The sequence below is a fragment of the Chiloscyllium punctatum genome, chromosome 45 (genome assembly GCF_047496795.1).
Source record: "Chiloscyllium punctatum isolate Juve2018m chromosome 45, sChiPun1.3, whole genome shotgun sequence".
Lineage (NCBI taxonomy): Eukaryota > Metazoa > Chordata > Chondrichthyes > Orectolobiformes > Hemiscylliidae > Chiloscyllium > Chiloscyllium punctatum.
In genome coordinates this window covers 19,886,422-19,910,150 of record NC_092783.1, presented here as the reverse complement: position 1 = coordinate 19,910,150, position 23,729 = coordinate 19,886,422, and the positions used below count along the sequence as shown (strand labels likewise).

Sequence of the window (23,729 nt, the reverse complement as noted above, 5' to 3'; positions counted from 1 at the left end):
GGGTGTGTCTTTATTGGTTGCTGCTTCCATTTCTACCTTGATATCATACCATGACAGTACCCTGGAGTTAGAAAACCCACCACTGTCTTCTCAGGGTTACTGAAGGTGGACAATAAACACAGCCTTTCCTGCAGGAATGCTCATTGAGAGGAACATAGGATCAAGAGTCAGCCATTCGGCCCCTCGTCTCTACTCAACCATTCTCCATCATGGCTGATCATCTATCTTCACGCTGCTTTCCTACACTATTCTCATATCCCTTGATATCACTTATATCTATAAAGCCGTGACTTCTGTCTTGAGTATGACCAAAGCTTCCATAGCCCTATGAGATAGAAAATTACAATAACTCACCATCCTCTGAGTAAAGATGTTTCTTTTCATCTTAGTCCCTTTATTCAGAGTCTGTGTCACATGGTTCTACAGTCCTCAGTTAGGGGAAACATTTTTTCTGTACTCTGCATGAAGGATTTTCAAATTTAAATTATGTCAACTAAGCTTTAAAGCCTTTGAAAATTTCTCTGAACTACTTTATCCTTTCCCCTTTCCTGAAATACTTACTGTTTTGTTTCTCAATTTAACTGTGTAAGTAAAACAAAAAAAAAATCTCAAGGCATGATTGACCTTCCCCTGACACTAACCCTGTCCCCATGACGCTTAATGGTTTAGCCTATGACTTGGATGGCAGAAGTGATTGTAGTATCACCAAGTTTGCAGATGATACAAAAGCAGATGGGAAGGCAAATGGTAAGGATGACACCAATATAGACAGGTTAAATGAGTGGACAAAGGCTTGTCAGATGGAATATAATGTTGGAAAAGGTGAGGTTATGCACTTTAGCAGGAAAAATAGAGGACCTGAATATTATTTAAATGGAGAAAGTCTGCAGAAAGCTGCAGCAAAGAAGAATTGGGGAGTTTTTGTGCATGAATCACAATAAGCTAACATCCAAGTTCAGCCGGTAATATAGAAGGCAAACAGCATGTTGGCCTTTATTTCAGAAGGAATGGAGTATAAAAAATGGGCGTCTTGCTAAAACTATCCAAGGCATGAGATACCGAAATACTGCCAACAATTTCAATCACCTTATCCAAGGAAAGATATTGGCATTAGAGGCAATACAGAGTGGCTGGCCCTGGGCATGGAGAGATGTTCTTATGAGGTTCCCTGTAGTATGGAAACAGGCCCTTCAGCCCAACAAGTCCACACCAACCCTCTGAGGAGTAACCCACCCAGACCCAGTCCCCTAACACAATGGGCAATTCACCTGACTTACAGATCTTTGAAAACTGGAGCACCCAGAGGAAACCCATGCAGACACGGGGAGAATGTGCAAACTCCACACAGATAGTTGCCTGAGGCTGGAATCGAACCCAGGTCCCTAGCACTGTGAGGCAGCAGTGCTAACCACTGAGCCACTATGCCGCCCCAAGGTTGAGTACATTGTACTTGTATTCATTTGATGTTTAGAAGAACAAGAGAAAATGTTACAAATAATATTCTTAGGGAATTTGACAGAGTAGATGTGGAGAGATTATTCTTCCTGTGTGAGAGAATCTAGGGTCAAAAGGAAATATCTCAGAGTTAGGGGCTGCTCAGTTCCGACAGAAATGAGGAGGAATTCCTTCTCACAGAGGATAATGAATCTATGGAATTCTGGAATGCAGAGTGCTTTTGATTCTTGGTTATTAAGTATAGTCAAAGCTGAGATCGTCAGATTTCCAACCAGTAACAGAATCAAGGTTTCTTGGGATAAGGCAGAAAAGTGAAGTTGAGCATTAATAAATCAGCCATGGTCTCAATGAATGATGGAACAGACTCAATGGGCTGAATGGCCTACTTCTTTTCCAATGTCTTATGGTTTTATTATAGTCTTGTAGCACCCAAAGTCATGAGTGAGACATTCAGCATAATCAGCGCTGACAGAAAGCCAGCCAGCACGCACACCAGCTCTCCCCCTTCACCCGTCCACCCCCACAATGCACCCTACCCCTCTACCTTGCCCCCCTCCTGCCCACCTCATCCCCCCACACCCCTTCCCACAGCCCCAGCCCCTCCCTTCCCAATCTCCTTTCTCCTCCATACCCACTCCCCCCATCATTCCACACCAACTCTCACTCAACCTTCCCCCGTCCCCTCCTTCAGCCTCCTCTGGATCCCCCACAAAAACATCCCAGAGTCTTACTACATATTCACTATCACCCCCTCACCTCGAACCCTCTGAGGCCGAACGGTCCGTCCTGAATAAAGGGCTCACGTTCATGCCCCGTCCACCCATGCCAACCTTAATGAATTCTGTAACTGCCACGACATAGAGCTTTTCTTTTACCATCTCTGCCTCCGTGCTCTCTTCTTTGATAAAAACTACCAAATTCCCTCTGAGGACTCCTTCTCCTGCCTCCAATCTTCCCCGTCCACACAGTCACCCACCCGCCGAGCCTTGTATCCACCCTAGACCTCTTCCTTGCTGACTGCTGATGTAACATCGGCCTCCTCAGTTTCTCCACCCCCCCTTACCCACTCTAATCTCACCCCCTCCAAACGTGCAGCACTCGACTCTCTCCGCACCAACCCCCGTTTTCACCATCAAATCTGCTGCCAAAGGTGGGAATCTGGACAACAGACCTCAATGCTGTGGTCGAACGCCAGCTCTCTGACATCACTTCCTACCTCCCCCTTGACCGTGACCCTATTGTGACCAATCATTTGCATTGTCTGTGACCTCATTGCCTCTGGTGATCTCCCCTCCACCACCTCCAACCTTATAGTCCCCCAGCCCCGCAATGCCTGGTTCTACCTGCTCCCCAAGATCCACAAGCCCAACTACCATGGCCCACCCAGAGTCTCCAAATGTTCCTGTCTCATCAAACTCATCTTGTGCTATCTTGACTCTATCGTCTCCCCCATGGTCCAGGCACTTCCCACCTACATCTGCAACACTAACCACACCCTCCACCTCTTTGGTAACTTTCAGTTCCCCGGCGACCAGTGCTCTATCTTCACTATGGATGTGCAGTCCTTGTCCACACCGCACAAGGATGGCATCCAGTCCCTCAGCTTCTTCCTCTACAACAGACCCATCCAGACCCCCTCCACTAATACCCTCCTCCGCCTCGCTGAACTGGTCTTCACCCTTAATAACTTTTCTTTTAACTCCTCCCGTTTCCTCAAATCCAGGGGGTGGTCATGGGCACCCAGATGGGCCCCAGCTATGCCTGCCTCTTTTTGGCCATGTCGAACAGTCTCTCTTCAATACTTACACAGGCACTGTACCCCAACTCTTCTGCTTTTACATCAATGACTACATCGGTGCGGCGTCCTGCACCCAGGCTGAACTGGAACAGTTCATCGACTTCACCCAAACTTTCACCCTGCCCTCAAATTCACTTGGTCCAACTTGGATACCTCCCTCCCCTTTCTTGATCTCTCCATTTCCACCTCCAGTGACAGTCTCCAGACGGATGTTTACTACAAACTTACAAATGCCCATAACTGCCTGGACAACACCTCCTCCCACCCATTCTCTGGCACACCACCCCTCTCACCTCCATTTAGGCCTCCAAACAGTCCTTCAGGTGAGACAGAGGTCCACCTGCCTCTCCTCCAACCTAGTTTACTGTATCTGGTGCTCCAAATGTGCTCTCTCTACCTCATGAAAATCAAACATATACTCAGGGCACGTTTCACTGAACATCTCAGCCAGGTTTTCAGGGGCCGACCTGACCTCCCAGTCACCACCCATTTTAATTCCCCTTCCCATTCCCTTTCCGACATGACCATCCCTGGCCTCCTCCATTGCCTTAGTGAATCAGACAGCAAACTGGCGAAACAACATCCCATTTCCCGCATGGGAAGCCTACAGCCCGGAGGACTCAACATTGAGTTCTTCTATTTCAAATAACCTCCCTCCCTATCCCCCCGGACTCCATTCCCAACCCCTGCCCCCCTTCCATTCCTCTCATCGACCCTTCCAGCCACCAACCGGATTCCTTCCTCCCATCGACCAACCAGGTTGTGCCCTCTACCTGTGTTCACCTATCCCCACCTCACCACCTCGCCTCTACCCTGCTTTTCCCTTACCACCACCACCATCCCCAGTCCTGAAGAAGGGGTTACACCTGAAACATTGGCTTCTCCACCTCCTGATGCTGCCTGGCCTGTTGTGTCCTTCCAGCCTCTGCTTGTCTACACAGGAAGATTTGGCAACCATGTTACCGAGGAAATTCAGGATCTACTTTAGGGCAATGGTGTTTCAGAACAGAGGCAAAACGTTGACTTCAAAATGTCCTTGCTAGTTTTGAGTGAGTGCAAGCTCTTAATTGTTCCTTAAAATTTTGACCTGTCTTTTTTTATTCCCTCCACCTCCTCCAGGTTTTCTGAAGATGTACTTGCAAATTTGATCCCACTGGCATTGATTGTGGTCCATTGACCAAACCCATTCAATGCTCAGTAAAAATAGCAGAAAGACAGAGTGCTAAAGCAAGACTTCCGTTAATATAACACCCATCACAACCCAAAAAATACCCAACGAGCTTTAAAACAATGCCGTACCTTTAAACTGCTGTGTTATAGGAAATGCTGCAACAAATCTGTACAATATATGGCCACAAACAGCAATATAAAATGATTATTTGTTTTAGCTTCTGGTTAAGGGGTGAATAAACCTTGATGATGTGGAGAAATTTATACTCTTCTTCAAAATAGTGAAGAAGATCTTTAGCATCCATCTAAGAAGTTAGTTGGGCCTTTGGTTTAAGTGTCACTCAAAGACAATACTTCCAACAGAAAAGCACCCATTCTATTTTGCACTGAGAAAGCCAGGCCAGAGCTTTTGCTCAAATGTCTGGTGTAGGTCTTGAACCCAGAATCTTATGATTTGGAGATGAATGGCCAGCCCCAGCTGACATCATTCCTCATGGAGATGAAACCCGAAGACATGGAGAGTCCCAGGTTTCGACCCAGTTTGTCCTTCCTCTGAATGTATTGTAGAACATCCAAGGTGTATCACACATAGTAATATAGTGGTCTAAACATCATTGGGTGTGTTGGAGTTGAAACTCTCTATATTACATTGAAATGAGGGGTGTCATGGTGGCTCAGTGGTTAGCACTGCTGCCTCACTGTGGTAGGGACTCAGGTTCAATTCCAGCGTTGTGTGACTGTCTGTGTGGAGTTAGCACATTCTCCCAGTGTCTGTTTGAGTTTCCTCCCACAGCCCAAAGATGTGCGGGTCAGGTGAATTGGCCATGCTAAATTGCCCATAGTGTTAGATGCATGACTCAGAGGGAAATGGGTCTCGGTGGGTTACTCTTTGGAGGGTTGGTGTGGACATGTTGAGCTGAAGGGCCTGTTACCACACTGTAGGGAATCTAATCTAAATAGGAAATCATGGGAGTTTCAGCTCTCTGAAGCTATTGAGGGCACACCTGATATCAGTTGGGCTTTTTTTGTAGGTATTAGTCTTCCATATTGTTGTGTGATTTAGATGGTAGTATTTGCTGTTTGCCTGCAGTCATCCCTACCCAGAGTCATTCTTACAAACTCAAAATGAGTAGAAGTACACAAGATTCCATTTAACATGCTGTTTCAGAGCAGAGGGCTGGAAAAAGTATCAACGATCAACAGAAAGTTTCAGTCAAAAGGATGCTTGTGCATGATAGGGTTATTAAGTAGAGAATGTGCCAATAATGCTCGGCTTATTTTATCCTAATGGTTCTTAAATAGTGGCATTTCTGGTTGAAAATGCCCCACCCCAATAATGCCAATGCTGGCAGAATGAGTGTCACTGAACCTGCTCCTCCTGCAGTGGCTCACCCCCACTCATTCAGAAGCATGGAGTTAACAATACCCAACCCTCAAGGTAATGATTAACTGTAGAATCCTTCATCTATCACATAATGTAATGTGCTGCATGTTACAAGGGGCATCAGGACCCATTGTGTCAGGCAAAAGAATGTGTCCTAAAGCTGCACTTTTTCACAGGTGCACAGGGTGTACGATTCATGTTTTAATATTCACTCATGCATTGTGGGCATTTCTGTCTGGCAAGCATTTATTGTCTGTCCATATTACCCTTGAGCAGGTTGTGGTAAGCTGCCTTCTTGAACCGCTGCAGTCCTTGTACTGTAGGTAAACCCACAATACTTAAGGGATTTTGACCTAGCGACAGTGGGGGAACAGTGAGATATTTCCAAATCAGGATGGTGAGGTGCTTGGATGGGGACTTGCAGCATGTGGTGTTCCCATGTATCTGCTGCCCTTGTCCTTCTAGATGGAAGTGGTCATGGGTTTGAAAGGTTCTATCTAAGGATCTTTGGTGCATTTTGTAGATAATACACACTGCTGCCTCTAAGCATCAGTGGTGGAGGGTGTGAATGATTATGGATGTCAAGCCGCTGCTTTATCCTGGATGGTGTCAAGTTTCTTGATGGTGGTTGGAGCTGCACCCATCCAGGTATGTTGGGACTATTCCATCACACCCCTGATGGGGGACAAGCTTTGGGAGTCAGAAAGTGGTTGCACAGTCATTTTACACTAGCTACAGTGTTGGCATCTCTGAGGCCTCAGCAGTGTCACCAGATGAACCAGCCATTACTGAGGACTGCAGGACACCTCCGAAAACAGAACAATGAATTAACAGTCACTGTGCCAAGTATTTTGGGCCCAAGCTGTCTCTGAAGGTCATTGGTGCTGTGGGTACTGCTTTCCCTGCACTCGACCATGTCTTGGGCTTGTCAGATTTTCCATCCTTACTTATACTGATAGCCTCCTGATGTAGCAGGGGGTTATCCTACAAGCAGAAAAGCTGATTCCATTTAGCTCACCATAATTTTACTGTATACCTCTCTTCCTACCTATGCACTGACCAATGTTTTGTGCCAAGATTCAATATTTTCTGTGTTGTAACCATTTCAAGATATTTGTTGGCGGATCTCAATGGGGACAAAATTTTCATGTTCCATCGCACCAATGCTCTGGATTGTCCCAATCAATTGTAAAGATTCCTTCTCTATGAGCATATCCAAATAGCTCTATACTGGCTTGAGATCAAAGCCTGTAGCAGCTGAAGGTAGCTGAAACATTATTGCAGCTTAACTTTATCAGATATTGTGTCCCTAGTGCCAGTCACATTCTTCCCTTCCAAACCTTCTCGCTGTGTTATGACTGCAGAATCACAAAGCAATCAAAAATGCTAGCTCTGAGAGACAAGCTGCTGCCAACTGTTAACTCCAGGACACACTGTTCAAAACTTCATCAAGGCAAGTTAATGCTCACTCTACTTCTTCAGTCTTTGTAGAGGTCCACATGCCATGAGGACGTTCCACAGGATGAAGGTCCATGACAGCCTGTCAGAGCAGAAGCTGAGTCTTTCATAACTGGGACAGACATTGTCAAGCAGTGTGGGTCCAAAATTCTGATGCAACTCAATTCAATCATCATTTAAATAATTCCTGAGCACTAATCTAACCCAGAGCCCAAACTCACACTGAGACCATTCAATGCTGACTGCGCTCCTGTCAATGTAGTTGGACAATACATCACACCCTCTGGATACAATCTGGTGGACACCAAAGGGCAAAGCTGTGAGTCATTAGGAAGTCTTATAATGTGGGATATTCAAGCACAGTGATTCATCTTCCCAGATAGTTTACATTTGAGACAAGTGTTGTTTATTTTCCTAACTTGCCCTGTTTATAACATAGCTTGCCACTGGTGCACAATTCCACATGCATCAACCACTCAGAGTTGAGACACAATGAGAGACTGGAAAAGATATTTTGCTTTTTCCATTTGCCGTGCACTGTGTACTCTCCACTGAGTCACTTTCATAGGGATATACAAGAAATATCGGCATCACGTTCACCAACCTACAGTCTTCCGGCACCTCACCTGTGGCTATCGATGATACAAATATCCCAGCAATCTCTTCCCTATCTTCTCACATAGCCCTAGGCTATACCCAATTAGGGTTGACAGTGTGTTGTTGGAAAAGGACAGCAGGTCAGGCAGCATCTGAGGAACAGGAAATTCATCAGGACTGAGGCTGGGAACCTTGGGGGTTGAGAGATAAATGGGAGGGGGGATGGGGTTGGGGAGAAGGTAGCTGAGAGTGCAATAAATGGATGGAGGTGGCGATGAAGGTGATAGGTTGGAGAGGAGGGTGAAGCGGATAGGTGGGAAGAAAGATTGACAGGTGGGACAGGCCATGAGGGCGGCGCTGAGCTGGAAGGTTGGAACTCGGTTAAGGTGGGGGGAGGGGAAATGAGGAAACTAGTGAAGTCCACTTTGATGCCCCTGGGGTCCCAAAGCAGAAGATAAGATGTTCTTCCTCCAGGCGTCGGGTGGTGAGGGAGTGGCGATGGAGGAGGCCCAGGACCTGCATGTCCTCGGCAGAGTGGGAGGGAGAGTTGAAATGTTCGGATGCTTGACCTACTGTATTTTTCCAGCAACACACTCTCAACTCTGATCTCCAGCATCTGCAGACTTCACTGTCTCCTCTACCTGATCAGGTCCCAGGGATAAATCCTTGATGTGTTTTAAGACATCCAGCATCCCCTCTTCTATAATATGGACATTGTTCAGGATGTCGCTCTTCATTTCCCCACAATCTCTACCTTCCATATTGTTCTCCACTCTAAACACCAATGCAAAATACTCATTTAGTATCTCCTGCATCTCCTGTGGTTTCACCCATAGGTTGTAGAGAAATTGTGTCATTCCTCAGGAAAGGCATAAAGGTGACCAAAAAACACAGGCTAATTTGGGGGATGAGAGCTGGGAAATTCCCTTAAAACCTCTTTAGATGCTAAGCGTTACTCCAGAGCATTCCAAGCCAGCTGTATACCACATGGGATCTTTGAAACCAGGTGCACATTGCCCTAGCTACACGAATACATCACAATGTTGTCTATCATGCAGCCCACCCAACAGTATTTGGAAAATCCATGTAGAGTTGTGCCAGTCTCAAATTGTGTGGGGTTTTTTTCCTGGCTGCTTATTCACACTATCACTCTGCTTCTCACAGAGTTATTGAGATAAGAAACGGAGATGGGGTAGAAGTGGACCAACCCTCAACTTCAGGAAGTCATGGGCCAGACAATCTGTTTTACTGTGGAGCACACAGTCTACTGCCTTCCAGGCACTGGAACAGGGTAGCTTCTCACATTGCTAAGACCTTTATGGTTTTTAGAAGTGAATCCTAAGGCTGTGGAGGATCTAGGTGAAGGACAAGACACGGCTGACTAGGACTTAGACCTGACAACTGCACACCTGTAGTTGAAGGCAGTGAGACTCATAATAATACATGACGGACCTTCCTATCTCCTTCCTGGCTACCACTGACTGGTCTTTTTTCATTAGTCATTCATGGGCTGAGTGCATTGCTGACTAGGCTAGAATTTATTGCCCTTTTTGAATTGCCCAGAGGGAAGTTAAGAGGAGAACTTGAGTTAACCAGAAAGTGAGTTAAGTGTCAACTACGTCATTGTGGGTCTGGAGTCACATGTCAGCCAAACTCGGTAAGGATGGCGGTTGTCTTCCCTAAAGGATGTTAGTGAACCAGTTAGGTTTTTTGATACAAACTGAAAGTTAGGGAATAACAGAGTAGAACAGTCAATTACAAGTCAATAGTTGGAACTTTCAAAGATGCTGTGAGTCCTGTGGAGTGAGACTGATAGGAAACAGCATAAGATTTGGACAGGCAATTGGTTAGAGAAAAGGGAGGGAGAAAAATGAAAGGATACAGTGTACAATAAGAGAATCAATTCAACCACTGAGTCATGTGGAACTGAGAGAGAAAATAGCATTGCGGAGAAGGGGAGGTTAAGATAGAAATATTGATTTGTGTAAGGGAAAGGCGACTGGGGAATCTTTTAAAATAGAGATAAAAATGCAGAAATCTAACCTTTTGCAGGACTTGGGTTTAAATTATATACTGTCTACCAGGTCTGTGAAGTTTTCCAAATATGCAAAGAATGTTGAGTTAATTTCTAGTCTGAGTTGGAGCACAAGATTAACAATGAAGTTCATGAAAGTTGGAGTTTTGTGTCCCGTTTAGGTCTCTATATCTAAGGAAGGATAAACTTGTCTTAGAGACAATGCAACAAACGTTCACTAGATTGGTTCCTGGAACAACAGAGTTGTCTTATCATGAGATCTTAATAGAATGGACCCTTACTTTTGGGGGCTTGGACAAATAAGAAGCAATATGAAAGAAACACAATAGATTCTGAGTGGGGTTTGAGCAGATGGATGCAGAGAGATTTGTCTCCTGTTGTACAATGTGGAACGCAGAGCTATTGTCTCAATATAAGGAATCAGCCACTTAGGACTGAGATAAAGAGAAATATATTCATTCAGGGGCAGGGGATGGTGGTAGTGGGAAGTTTTAGAATTCTCTGTCTCAGAGAACTGTAGATGTTGTCGTTGAGCACATTCATAGATGAGATTAGTACACTTTTGAAACTAAGGGAATCAGAGGATACGAAGATGAGAAAGAAAGTGGAATTGAGAAAACATTGAAGGATAATACTCCACAGCTTATCTCTTCATTCATATTTATTGTGGAACAAATTGATAATATAATCACACGTTCTTTGGTAGTAATTTATTGAAGAATTCAGTTGTTTCCATGTCAAGTTCATCTTGTTCTCTTCGTTCTTGCCTCAGTACCTTCTGAAAGAGGCAAGGTCAGTAATCCCCTGATGAACAGTGTTACACCAGTTAGCTAGTTCTCACTCTCTAACATCTCGGATCAAAATCAAGCATCACTTTAGAGGTTTGATTTTTCCATGTCTTCCGCCAACACTTACGAATACTTGGTCTGGTCAGTTTTTATTTAATAGTGGTCTTTGCCAGCTGGGAAACTGTTCCATCAACTTATAGGAGTGTTTGAGTTTGGCATGGATACTGACCAGGGAGTACAGCCTGGAGGACAGATAGAAACTTGTCTTGATGGCTCACATCTGACCCAGTGCTTGACACCAGAGTCAGTAAACATTCTGTTCCCTGGAACTCTAATCCATTCCCTGAGTTAGTGAACAAACTCGGTACAACGTAATTGGCTGCACTTCTGCAGAATGCCTTTTTTTTAATTTTATTTTTCCTTGGGATTCGGGTGCTAACTTTTAGTTGTCTTTGAACTGAATGGCTTGCTGGGCTACTTAACTCGACAGGGTTCGGAAAAGATTTGCAAGGATGCTGCCAGGGGTGGAGGGTTTGAGCTAAACAGAGACGCTGAACAGGCTGGGGCTGTTTTCCCTGGGCCGTCGGAGGCTGAGGGGTGACCTTATAGAGATTTATAAAATCATGAGGAGCATGGATAGGGTAAATAGGCAAGATCTTTTCCCTGGGATTGGAGAGTCCAAAACTAGAGAGCCTAGGTTTAGGGTGAGGGCGGAAAGATTTATATGGGACCAAAGGAGAAAATTTTTCATGTTAAGGGTGGTGCATATATACGGAATGAGCTGCCAGAGGAAGTGGTAGGCTGGTACAATTATAACATTTAAAAAGGCATCTGAATGGGTATATGAATAGGAAAGGTTTAGAGGGATATGAGCCAAGTATTGGCAAATGGGAGAAGGTTACTTTAGGAAATCTGGTCAGCATGGATGAGTTGGACTGAAGGATCTGTTTCTGTGCTGTACATCTCTATGACTCTAAGTAATTGGACAAGTTAAGAGTGAAGAAAGTGAGGACTGCAGATGCTGGAGATCAGAGTCAAGAGTGTGTTGCTGGGAAAGCACAGCAGGTCAGGCAGCATCCGATGACCAGCAGAATCGACATTTTGGGCATATGCCCTTCATCAATTAAGAGTGAACCACACTTCTGCAGATCTGCACCCATTTTTGGACCAGAACTGGTCTAAAGACAGCAGATTTCTTTCCCTAACGGACATTAGTGAACCAGATGAGCTTTTGCGACAATGATAGTTTCACCATCAGGAGTTATTAACTGAATTCTAATTCTGCCACTTGCCATAGTGGGACTGAACCCAATGCATTAACCTGGCCCAACGAATGACTAGGAGAAAGTGAGGACTGCAGATGCTGGGGATCAGAGCTTAAAAATCTGTATTCATCCCTTGTGGTTGGAGGGTCCCTAGGCAGAAGATGAGTCGCTCTTCCTCCAGGCGTCGTGTTGCCATGGTCTGGCAATGGAAGAGGCCAAGGACCTGCATGTCCTTGGTGGAGTGGGAGGGGGAGTTAAAGTGTTCAGCCACAGGACGGTTGGGTTGGTTGATGCGAGTATCCCAGAAGTGTTCTCTGAAACGTTCCGCAAGTAGGCGGCCTGTCTCCCCAATGTATAGGAGGTCACATCGGGTGCAGGGGATGCAGTAAATGATGTGTGTGGAGGTGCAGGTGAATTTCTGATGGATATGGAAGGATCCCTTGGGGCCTTGGAGGGAAGTGAAGGGGGGAGGTGTGGGCGCAAGTTTTGCATTTTTTGCGGTTGCAGGGGAAGGTGCCGGGAGTGGAGGTTGGGTTGGTGGGGGGGGGCGTGGATCTGACAAGGGAGTCACGGAGGGAGTGGTCTTTCTGGAACGCTGATAGGGGTGGGGAGGGAAATATATTCTTGGTGATGGGGTCCATTTGGAGGTGGAAAAAATGTCAAAGGATGATCCGGTGTATCTGGAGTGGTAGGTGAGGACTAGTGGGGTTCTGTCCTGGTGGCGATTGGAGGGGCGGGGTTCAAGGGCGGAGGAGCGGGAAGTGGAGGAGATGCGGTGGAGATCATCGTCAACCACGTCTGAGGGGAAATTGCGGTCTTTGAAGAAGGAGGCCATCTGGGTTGTTCAGTATTGGAATTGGTCGTCCTGGGAGCAGATGCGGTGAAGGCGAAGGAATTGGGAATATGGGATGGCATTTTTACAGGGGGCAGGGTGGGAAGAGGTGTAATCTAGGTAGCTGTGGGAGTCAATCGGTTTATAGTATATGTCCGTGTTGAGTCGATCGTCTGAGATAGAGATGGAGAGATCGAGGAAGGGGAGGGAGGAGTCTGAGACGATCCAGGTAACACAACGCCTGGAGGAAGAGTGACTCATCTTCCGCCTCAGTACCTTCCAACCACAAGGGATGAACTCAGATTTCTCCAGCTTCCTCATTTCCCCTCTCCCCACCTTGTCTCAATCCCAACCCTCAGACTCAGCACCACCCTCTTGACCTGCAATCTTCTTCCTGACCTCTCCGCCCCCACCCCCTCTCCGGCCTATCACCCTCCCCTTAACCTCCTTTCACCTATCGCATTCCCAACGCCCCTCCCCCAAGTCCCTCCTCCCTACCTTTTATCTTAGCCTGCTTGGCACATCCTCCTCATTCCTGAAGTCCAGTAACATTGTGACTGTGCTAAATGGGTTGTTTCTTCTTTGACCAGTCAAGTAGTTGTCGCATTGAAGTATTCACCAGATTGTGGCTCCTATGCTCTCCACAACTAATGTTCCCACTGTGTGTGAAATAATTCCACATGGGTTGGAATTCCCTGCATTTACAAGTATAGTACTTGACACTGGTCCAGCTCACTCAGAGCCAGCTCCTAGGGTGAACAGAACCCCTGACACTCCTGTTAATTATCTGTTGGCCAGGATGCCCTGATTGGACTAGATTAACAGCCCCAGTCAGGGAACTCATATTCCATGAAGTCCACCTGGCTGACCTTGTTCCAATCACTACAAGGTGCCAGTGTTTGAGGTGGTCTAGGGCAACAGGAACCTCTTGTACTCTTGTGCTCAGAGGTCAAAGAGGTAGCTTCTGAGTGTTTCTCTGTAGAGTCATTGACAGTACCTGCAAGAGATTTGGAAGAAAAGCTTCTTGTATACAATGGATGAGATTTATAGTGGGGTTACTATAAAAGTTGTAGTGGAATTAAGAATGGTCCTTCCTTGGTTGGTGGGGCATGGATGTCCCTTGTCAGCAGCATGGATGTCACAGGAGTGGTCCAAGTCTTCTCCTGCAATGAAAAGGGCTCATAGACTGTGAGGAGCCTAATGTCTGGCAACCCTCCACTGGCTTGCTCTGTCTTGTTATAGGTTAAATTCTCCTGCGCTAAGAGAAAGGGAGGGATTGAGTGAGGTGAAAGTGGGTGACATGGCCATTTCTGCTGGTGGAGATGGGTGAAAGGTGGTGAGGTGAACCAATGTAGCATGGAACAAAGGAGTGATGAAAGCTGTTTCAGGCATTTGTGAGACTGGCAGAGTATCAGTCTTGGTAGGAGGTAAGTGCAAGAGCAGAGATCGAGTGAGTGTGAGGTAACAGAGGAGTGTAGCACTTACCTTGGTGCAGTGGAGAAAGTATATGATTTCCTTGCAGCACTATTGGCTGCTCCTCCAGACAGTGGAGACAGTACTGATGTGAGTAGTGATCATGGACTAGTTTACAGGGATCTGGTGTCATGACATCCTCTGCCAGTGCTCAGGGAAGGGGACAGCTCTCCTCTGCATTGTCCCATCCATCAGGATGCCCAGGTACCTGTCAGAGAATCGCGGTACCATTTTCCTTTCTCCGACATTTCAGGTTCTGTCCGTGTCTGAGCAGGGCAGCTTCGGAATGCTAGTGTTTATCCAGGCACACTGTGGCTTGTTAATGATGGCATGGGCACAAAGGATGCTGGTAATTGGCAGCTATCTGCTAAGTGATAAGTTGTTCTGGGAATTGTGCTTGGTAAGGTGGAGCTGGATTTGGACATGAAGGATATTGGGGGCAGAGAAAGTTAGGTAAGGTATAATATGAAAGCTCGCTAGGCATTATGGCAGAAAGCCATCCAGAAAGCTTGGTGCAGCATAGACTTAGCCAGAAAAAAATGTAAGATTCAGCCATATATGTTTTAAACAAACCACCTTTTGAAACTCCAGCAGTTACAGATCTAATCTATTCAACCTCTTGACATGAGACAGCCATCTGTCACAATGGCTCAGTTGTTCGCACTGTTGCCTCACAGCACCAGGGATCTGGGTTCGATTCCTGTCTGTGTGGAGTTTGCACATTCTCCCTGTGTCTGTATGGGTTTCCTCTGGGTGCTCTGGTTTCGTCCCACAGTCCAAAGATATGCAGGTCAGGTGAATTGGCCATGCTAATTCACCCATAGTGTTAGGTCCGTTAGTCAGGAGTAAATATGGAGAATGTTTCTGGGTGGGTTACTCTTTGGAGGGTCGGTGCGGAATTATTGGGCTGAACAGCCTGTTTCCATACTGTAGGGAATCTAATCTAATCCCAATCCCAATAGTCTGGGAAACTTTCTTGAAATTGTTTCTAACACATTTATATCATTCCATAAGTCAGCTGACCAATCCTACACAGTGCTCCAGGTGCGTTCTCATTTATGCCCTGTGTAACTCTCCCTCAGAGGTTGTGCAACTAAGGGTTAACTGACACTCTAACTTTCCAGATGGGACATAGACTTGCTGCTCTTCAATGAGATTAAATACCACAGATCACAGAACGTAGGCCAGCAGGCAGATTCCACATTAGCCTTGTTCTCAATTCCTTCACCAAAACTCAGGTGGAGTGAAAATTGATCCCTTTATTGCAGTTAGAAAAAGAGATCTCTGGTTGCTGGCTCTGATGACTTCTCATATAAGCTGCTCATCGATGAAATGAGGCCAATCTTTGAAAGGCCATGATTCATATGTTTGGAAGCTTGTCCTCTTGGTTTGGAGAGAAACCGAGTTAATACTAGTGGTATCTCCCATTGCCATTATCTTTATTAATGATCTGGATGGAGGTGTAATGGAAACCATTTGCAGGTTTGTGGATGACACAAAGGTTCTGGGTCCCCAGCACACCCTGACTGCAGTGCTAAAGACTAATGGCCCTAACCAAGCAATTCCACCAAAGCTAGGACACTCGCATCTACCTGTCAAAGTGGAAAATTAAAAGAAATATCCCCCCCATCGTAAGATCAAAAATAGGAATATTTGCTGATGATTGCCCAGTGTTCAGCACCATTCCTAATTTCTCAAAACGAAATGAAGCAGGGTGTGCACATATGCTGCAAGACCAGAAGACAGGGAAGTAGAAGTAGGCCATTCAGCCCATCAAGCTTGCCCAACCATTCAATGAGATCATTGCTTTCTAACTTTATTTTCCTGCCTTTTTCCCCATAACCCTTGATTCCCTTACAGATTAAAAATCTGTCTATCTAAGCTTTGAATGCTTAATGTCCCAGCCTTGAAAACCCTTTTAAGAATTCCACAGAGAGAAGAAATTCTTTGAGGGAAGAAATTCCTCCACATCTCTATCTTAAATGAGCAATCCCTGATTCTGAGATTATGCCTTCTGGTCCTAGACTCTCCCACGAGGGAAACAGTTTTTCCTTCCCTACCCTGTCAAGTCCCCTAAGAATCTTATGTTTCAATAAGGATGTCTCTCATTCCTCTATATTACAATGAGTACAGGCCCAATATATTCAATCTCTCTTCAGGAGACACTTTCCTCTTATTTCGTATCAATCCACTGAATCTTCTTTGAACTGTCTCTAATGTTAATTTATCTTTCCACAGATAAGTGGCTCAAATCTGCTGTCAGTATCCCAGCTGTAGTCTGACTAATGACTTGTATAATTCTAGTAAAACCTCCCAACATTTATAACCTAGTCCCTTTGAAATAAAACCAACATTCCATTTGACTTCCCTGATACCTGCTGCATTTAGATGCTAGCGTTTTGTGATTCATGGACTCAGACTCCCAATACCTTCAGTTTTGTAGCTTTCTGCAGTGTTCCTCCATTGTCAGGAGCTTGCTAGGCCAGTTAAGAGTCTATTGCTGTGAATTTGAAATCACAGGTAGGCCAGAGCAGGTGAGGCTGGCAGATTTCTCTCCCTCCAGGGCAATGAAGAACCAGCTGGCCTTTTTGTAATAACTGACGACAGTTTCATGCTTAGCAATACTGAATCCAGCTTTCACTTCCCTGTCTTGTTAATTGAATTTTTGATGGGATTTGTGCTTCTGCATTAGCCAGGGCCTCTGGGTTGCCAGTCCAATGTCATTACACTGACTCACCAGACTTGCTGCAAACAAGGTATTCAAGTGGGAGCATGCTCATCAATTTGACTATTTATATAAAAAGCTGGGATTGGGAACTGTCTCCCTTAACTACCCTGCACTTTTGGAGCTTTGTTGAGCGTTTCCAGAAGTCGATGAGAATGTCTTTGCTAAATGACCTTTTCTTTTTTCCTTTGCCTGTTGTGCCTCTGACTGGGGCATGGTTACACTCTGAAACTGGAGGACATGACTGATAGGATAACTAATTGGTCCCTGTCCTTTACATACCCGTGTGCTCATAAATTTACTCATTGGCCTTGAGATGTTTTGAAACCTGAGCACAGAAGCAGTGATGTGGGGGAAGGGGAACTGATGGTTGCATGAACCTTGCTAGATGCTGTCTCAGGATGGTTTGTATCCTTGCTTATATTTGTCACATTGATTTTACTGTATTTCTTCAGATCGCAATATAAATTGAAGTTTTGTTTAGTTCTTGCATCCAGAAATTAAGCTGATGTAATAATGCCCTTGCCCCATGGCCAGCTTTGTTGCATTTCTAACAAAGATGTTTATTGTTTCAGGTTGAACTCTTAGACTTCAAAGGCGAGGATTTAACAGAGTATGAAGATGGAGGCATCATTCGTAGGATTAAGAAGAAAGGGCAGGGGTTTTCCACCCCTAACGAAGGAGCCACTGTTGAAGGTATGAACTTATTCACCAGGTAACCTGTAAGGAAGTGATCAGATTTTAATGTATGTTTCTCTCCCCTCTGTCAGTGGACCATGTATTTGATGTATGGAAACCAGAATGATTCGCAAACCCGTGCACAAAACTCATCACTATTTTAGATTTGCATGCAACAACCAATTCTTATGCATTATTCCCATCAGCCAAGTTCTAAAGCATAAAGGGATAATAAGAAGGATAATAACAGAGATAGTAACGAAATGGAATATTGCAAGTGCTGGAAATCTGAAATGCAAACTGAAATTCACATCTCCTGTTGCTGATGTGTAGGTGCCTTTACACTGTTATACTAACTTCATATTATGCCCATCCTGTGCTTGTCTTATTTTCCCTATTGCTGGAGTATTTAGTATTTACTTGAAGGATTTTCAAGTTCACTACAGTATTTTTGTCATATTTGGCTCAATTGGTAATCAGGCAATCAATTATTAATTATTAAACAAATGAATCAATTACAGTATCACAAACTGTACAGAATACAGCATTCGATGACTGAACACAGATTTTTTAACAACCCGTATAAGTAATATTTCTGAAGGAAAGTGAGGAGAAAAACTAATATGTAATGGATTTGATAATTATCATTTTATGGTAACTAAGAATAGAATGATTCTATGGAAAGTATATTAATAAGTATTAAGCATCATGTGTTCTGATCCACTGGCATTTAGATTAATGAGGATTAAATATAAAATGCAAACTAGATGTTACAGGATTTTGGCACCGGCAGATGTTGCGAGTTTTCAGAGCTTTACAGGGAAACTGTTTCTCCCTATTAATCATGTCTTTTTGCAGATTTACTCTGCAAACTGGAAAATTCCACCGTTTCTCAGTTTATCCACTTCTGAAATCCTCATTCATTCCCTCGTTAGTTTCAAGCTTGGAATTCCAATACACTCTTGGTATTCTCCCACATATCTATCATTTTCCAGCTTCCAGTAGCTGTAGAAAACATAATTGCTTACCAGATATAGAGGATAACTTAGCAATGCTGATGAGAGGCACAGTGGCTCAGTGGTCAGCAGTGCTACCTCACAGGACCAGGGACCTGGGTTCGATTCCAGCCTCAGGTGACTTTGTGAAGTGTGCACATTTTCCCCGTGTCTGAGCGGGTTTCCTCTGGCTGCTCTGGCTTTCTCCCACACTCTAAAGATGTGCAGGTTAGGTGGATTGTCCATGCTAAATTGCCCTTTAATGTTCAAGGACGGGCAGGCTAGGTGTATTAGCCATGCAAAATGCACGTTTATAGTGTAGGGTGTAGGAGATTGGATCTGGGTGGGACACTCTTTGGAGGTTGGTGCAGACTCAGTAGGCTGAATGGCCTCTCTCTGCACTGTAGGGATGCTGTGAGAGCTGGGTGGTCGAGTTTCTAGGTTCAGAGTGTTCCAATTAAAATGAAAGTGCCATGCAATAACAGACAAGTTAAGAGATGGATGGGTTGAGCGTTTTGCCTTTTTCTTTTATCTAAAGTAGGGAATTTCAGTTTGGTTTGTTTTAATGTTTGTTGAATAAATATCTTCAAAACTCAGGTAATTTATTAAAAAGCTTTTTGTAAGACAGTAGGTTCATTAATGATATTAATGTTTACAGTGGTTTTGGGTTAATTAAATATAAATTAACTAGGAAAAATAAATAAACTAATCCAATAAAGATGGCAGGGCATGTGATGTGTTGCAGCTGTTGTATGTGAGAGGTGGTGGACACCAGTGCAATTGGAGGCAAACATGTCTGCAGCTCAAGGAACTTCAGCTCAGTGTCAATGCGCTGCAGACTCAGCTATAGACACTGTGACACATCAGTGGGGGAGAATGGTATCAAGGTGCTTTGTTCCAGAAGGCAGTCACACCCTCCAGAATGAGGTCAGTGGTCAACAGGAAGATATTTTTATGAATGAGACAGATTAGGGGGCCGACATTTAAAAATGATGAAGCCTCAAACCTTCCAATTCTCCAATAGGATCAAAGTTCTTGAGCTTGTTTGGAGGCTGCAAGATGATGTCCGAACTGACTATTGCACTGCAGTCATTCAATTGAGGAGACTGATTGGGAATGTAGGAGTAATTAGGAGCAATATAGTCAGGGAATAGACACAGTCCTCTGTAACCAAGAGCCAGAGTCCAGAACGGCTGTGTAGCCTGCATGATGCCAGGGTTTAGGCAGTAAAGGAGGGTTTTAAATTAAACAGGGAAGGAAAGGGATCGTGTTGAAGAAGAGATATTCAATTTCACAAGATAGTTGAGCATGGTAGTAATCTGGGTAATGATAGCCAGAATGGAGCAGAAAGATTCAGAACATCTCTAAATGTAACAGTTTACGAGCACATAAAACCTGAGATAACAAAAATGGCTCTCTCTCTCCAAATGTGAACAGCATCGATAACAAAATGGAAAAATCGTAAACACAGATAGAAACAACTATGGATGACCTAATAGCCTTTAAGGAAACATGGCTACAAAGTGAGAAAGATTGGAACCTGGACACTAAAGGGATTATGATGTTTCAGAATTACAGAATACTAGGAAAAGATGGTGAGGTAGGTTTGTAGGTAACATTAGTGTCATAGTGAGAGATGACCTTAGCTCAATGGAGCCACATGTATAATTATTTTGGGAAGAAATACTCAAGTTTCTGGGTTACATAACAATATTTAGAATGCAAGAAGAAATGTAACAATGCTACAATAATAATCATGGATGAGTTTAGTTTAGGTGAATCAGATTAGCAATAGTAACCTGGAAAATTTGTTCATACAATATATTCAGAACAATTGCTTAGGCCAATATGTTCTTGAATTAACCAAGGAGTAAGCTATTCTAGATCCCAAAATGTATAATGAAACAGGATTAATCAACAGCACTATAGTAAAGACGCCTTTAGGTGACAATGGTCATAATATGATAGAATTTTATATTCAGTTTGAAGTCGAGAAATGTGGATTAAAGGATTTGTTTTAAACCTGATTAAAGGTATTTGTAAAGGTATGAAAACAGATAGTTAAAGTGAACTGGGAAAAATGTTGAAAAGTAATTCAGTAGAGATACAGTGGCAGAAATTTAAAGAGATGTTTAATAATGCATTTAATAATAACTTAATGATAATTTATTTTGTTTAATAATAATTTAATAAATGTAATAAAGATCTAACCCAGAGGGAAAGAAGGACTCTTTAAGAAGGAAACATCAAAAAAAGGAGAGGATTAAGAATAATATCAAAGTGAAAGAAAGATTTGCAATTCTGCAAAGATTAGTGATGGATTAGAAAATTGGATGGATTTTAAGAACTGCAAAAACTGACTTAAAAAAGGGAGGATAAAGTATAGTATGAAACAAAGCTAGATGAAAATATAAAAGCATAGCAGTCACTTGTGCAAGTATTTAAAAAGGAAAAGAGTTACTAACTGGAGAATAAGTCTGGTAGAACTAAAAATTGAAAAACAGGAATTGACAGCATATATTTTCTTAGTGTCTTTACTGCAGATAATTTTGAAACATTCCAAAGAAACTTAAAAATCAGGAGGCAAAAATGAGGGAGACAGTGAAAACAATGACCATCATCAGTGAAACAGTGCTGGGAAAGTTTTAATAATTATAGACCTGAGAGGCTACATCTTAGGATCTTAAAAGAAGTGATGGCATAGATAATATCAATGATCATCCTCTAAAATTACTAGGGTTTTGGAATGGTCCTAGCTGATTGTAAAGCAACAAATTTAACATATTTCTTCAAGAAAGGAGGGAGACAGAAACTACATGCCTGTTGGCCTAACATCTTGCATAAAGAAATTATAAGAATTCATTAATAAGGGGTGTTTAACGGGATACTAAGAAAACCATAGTGGGATCTGGCAGAGTTAACATGGCTTTGTGAATGTGGAATCGTGTCTGAATAATTTATGAGAGTTCTTGGAGAAAGTGACAAATAAGACAGGTTAAGTGGACCTGTAGACATAATGCGTTTAGATTTTTAAAAAGTCTTTTTGTTTAGGAGACACCATCAAAGGCTAGAACATACATTAGGGGCTTATGGTTTGGGGCGTGTTGGGGGGTGGTGGGTGGGAGGGGTAATATATTATCATGGATGAAGTAAAACAAAGAACTGTGGATGCTGTAAGTCAGAACCAGAGACAGAAAGTAGTGGAGAAACTCAACAGGTCTGGCAGCATCTGTGGAGAGAAAACTGAATTAATGTTTTGAATCTAATGAGGCCCTAATAAAGGACTGGTTAACCAGTGGGAAGCGGAGAGTAGAGATAAATGAATCATTTTGTGTTAGCAAGCTGTAACCAGTGGATTGCCAAAGGGATCAATGCAGGGACAACTATGCACGATTTATTTCAATGACTTGGATAAAGTGAGCAGATGAATGGTAGCTAAGCTTGCTGGTGACAGTGAGATATATACAAAAGTAAGTGTCAAGAGGAGGTAGAAACTGCAAAGGGATATACGTTGAGTAAGGAAAAAAAGGCAGATGGTATACAATGTGGGAAATGCAAACCTATCAACACTGGCAGGAGAATTAGGAAGCTATTTAAATGGAGAAAAAATTACCAAAACGCATTGGTACAGAGGGATCTGGATATCCTGGCACAGTAAATGAGAAATGTTACTTTGCAGGACAGCAAGTGATGAGGAAGGCAAATGGAATATTAATATTTATTATAAGGGAATGGAATTCAAAGTAAGAATGTTTTTCAGCAGCTGTCCAGGGCCTTGGTGTGACCACATCTGGTGTACTATGTAGAGCTTGGGCCTTTTTTGAAGAAGGATATAATTGCTTTAGAAGCAGTTCTGAGAAGATTCAGTTATCTTAATCCGAAGATGAAGGACTTCTTTTGTGAAGCAAAGTTGACCAAGTTAGGTTTTCAGTTACTGGAGTTTGGAAGAATGTGAGGAGTTTTTATTGAAGCATAAAATTTCTGAGGAGACTTGTCAGGGAAGGTTGTGAGAGGATGTTTCCTCATGTAGAAGAGACTAGAAACAAGTGACAAATTAAAAAGTTAGAAATTTCCCTTTTAAGGTGAAGATGAGAAGATTTTTTTTTCGTTTGGTCTCCAGAATTCTAGTCCCTAGAAAACAGTGAGAGATGAGTCAGTGAATTTATTCAAGCCTTACATAGGTTTTTGATAGACAAAGGAGTGACCTGTTATAAGGGGCAAACAGGGGAGTGGGGTTGAGAGCTCAAATAGATTGGTCAGTTTCTTGTTGTTTAGTGGAGCACACTTGAAAGTCCTATTCGTGTTCCTATGTCCCATGTTCCAATGTTCCGTGACTTGTAGTAATCCAGAACTCTGTTGCCAGTCTCCTAAACTACATCAAGTCCCATTCATACATCATTCCTGTGTTCAATAACCTACACTGGCTCTCAGAAGCAACAACCCAATTTTAAAATTCTCATCCTTACGTTCAAGTAATTCACTGTTCCTGCTTTGTAACCTTCTCCAGATCTGCAGTTCTTTAACACCTTTGAGTGTTTTTAACCTTTCATGGGATATGAGCATTGCTGGCTAGGCCTGCATTTACTGACCATCCATAATTGCCCCTAAGATGGTGATGTTGAATCACCTTCTTGAACCACTGCTGTCCATGAGTGTGTAAGCAGACACACAGTCTATTAGCAAGCAGGCTTCGATTCAGCAACAGTGAAGAACTATCATATAGCTCCAACTTAGAAGTGAACATGCAGGTGATAGTCCTCCTATGCATCTGTTACCTGTGAATTTCTAGGTGTTCATGGTTTCATGTTTAGCTGATATTTTCCAAGGTGCCTGGATCTTGCTACAGTGCATCTTGTAGACTGTACCCACTGCTGCCACTGAATGTCAATGATAGAGAGAGTGAATGTTGAAAGTAATGGATCAGATGCCAATCAAACGGGCTGCTTTGTCCTGGGTGATTTTGACATTCTTGAGTGTTGTTGGAGCTGCACTCATCCAGGCGAATGGAGTTTATTCCATCACACTCTCAATTTGTGCCTTTTAAAAAGTGGACAGGCTTTGGGGAACATGAAGTGA

The 23,729-nt window shown here is 43.5% G+C and overlaps 1 protein-coding gene across 1 annotated transcript in view; it reads left to right on the top strand.

Annotated features, from left to right (window-relative positions):
• Positions 1-23,729, top strand: part of LOC140467204 (peptidyl-prolyl cis-trans isomerase FKBP5-like) — a 150,982-nt gene that overhangs the window by 87,764 nt on the left and 39,489 nt on the right. Inside the window, exon 4 of the mRNA XM_072563415.1 lies at positions 17,556-17,676. Within this exon, the coding sequence (XP_072419516.1) occupies positions 17,556-17,676 (121 nt within the window). The remainder of the gene's footprint in view (positions 1-17,555; positions 17,677-23,729) is intronic.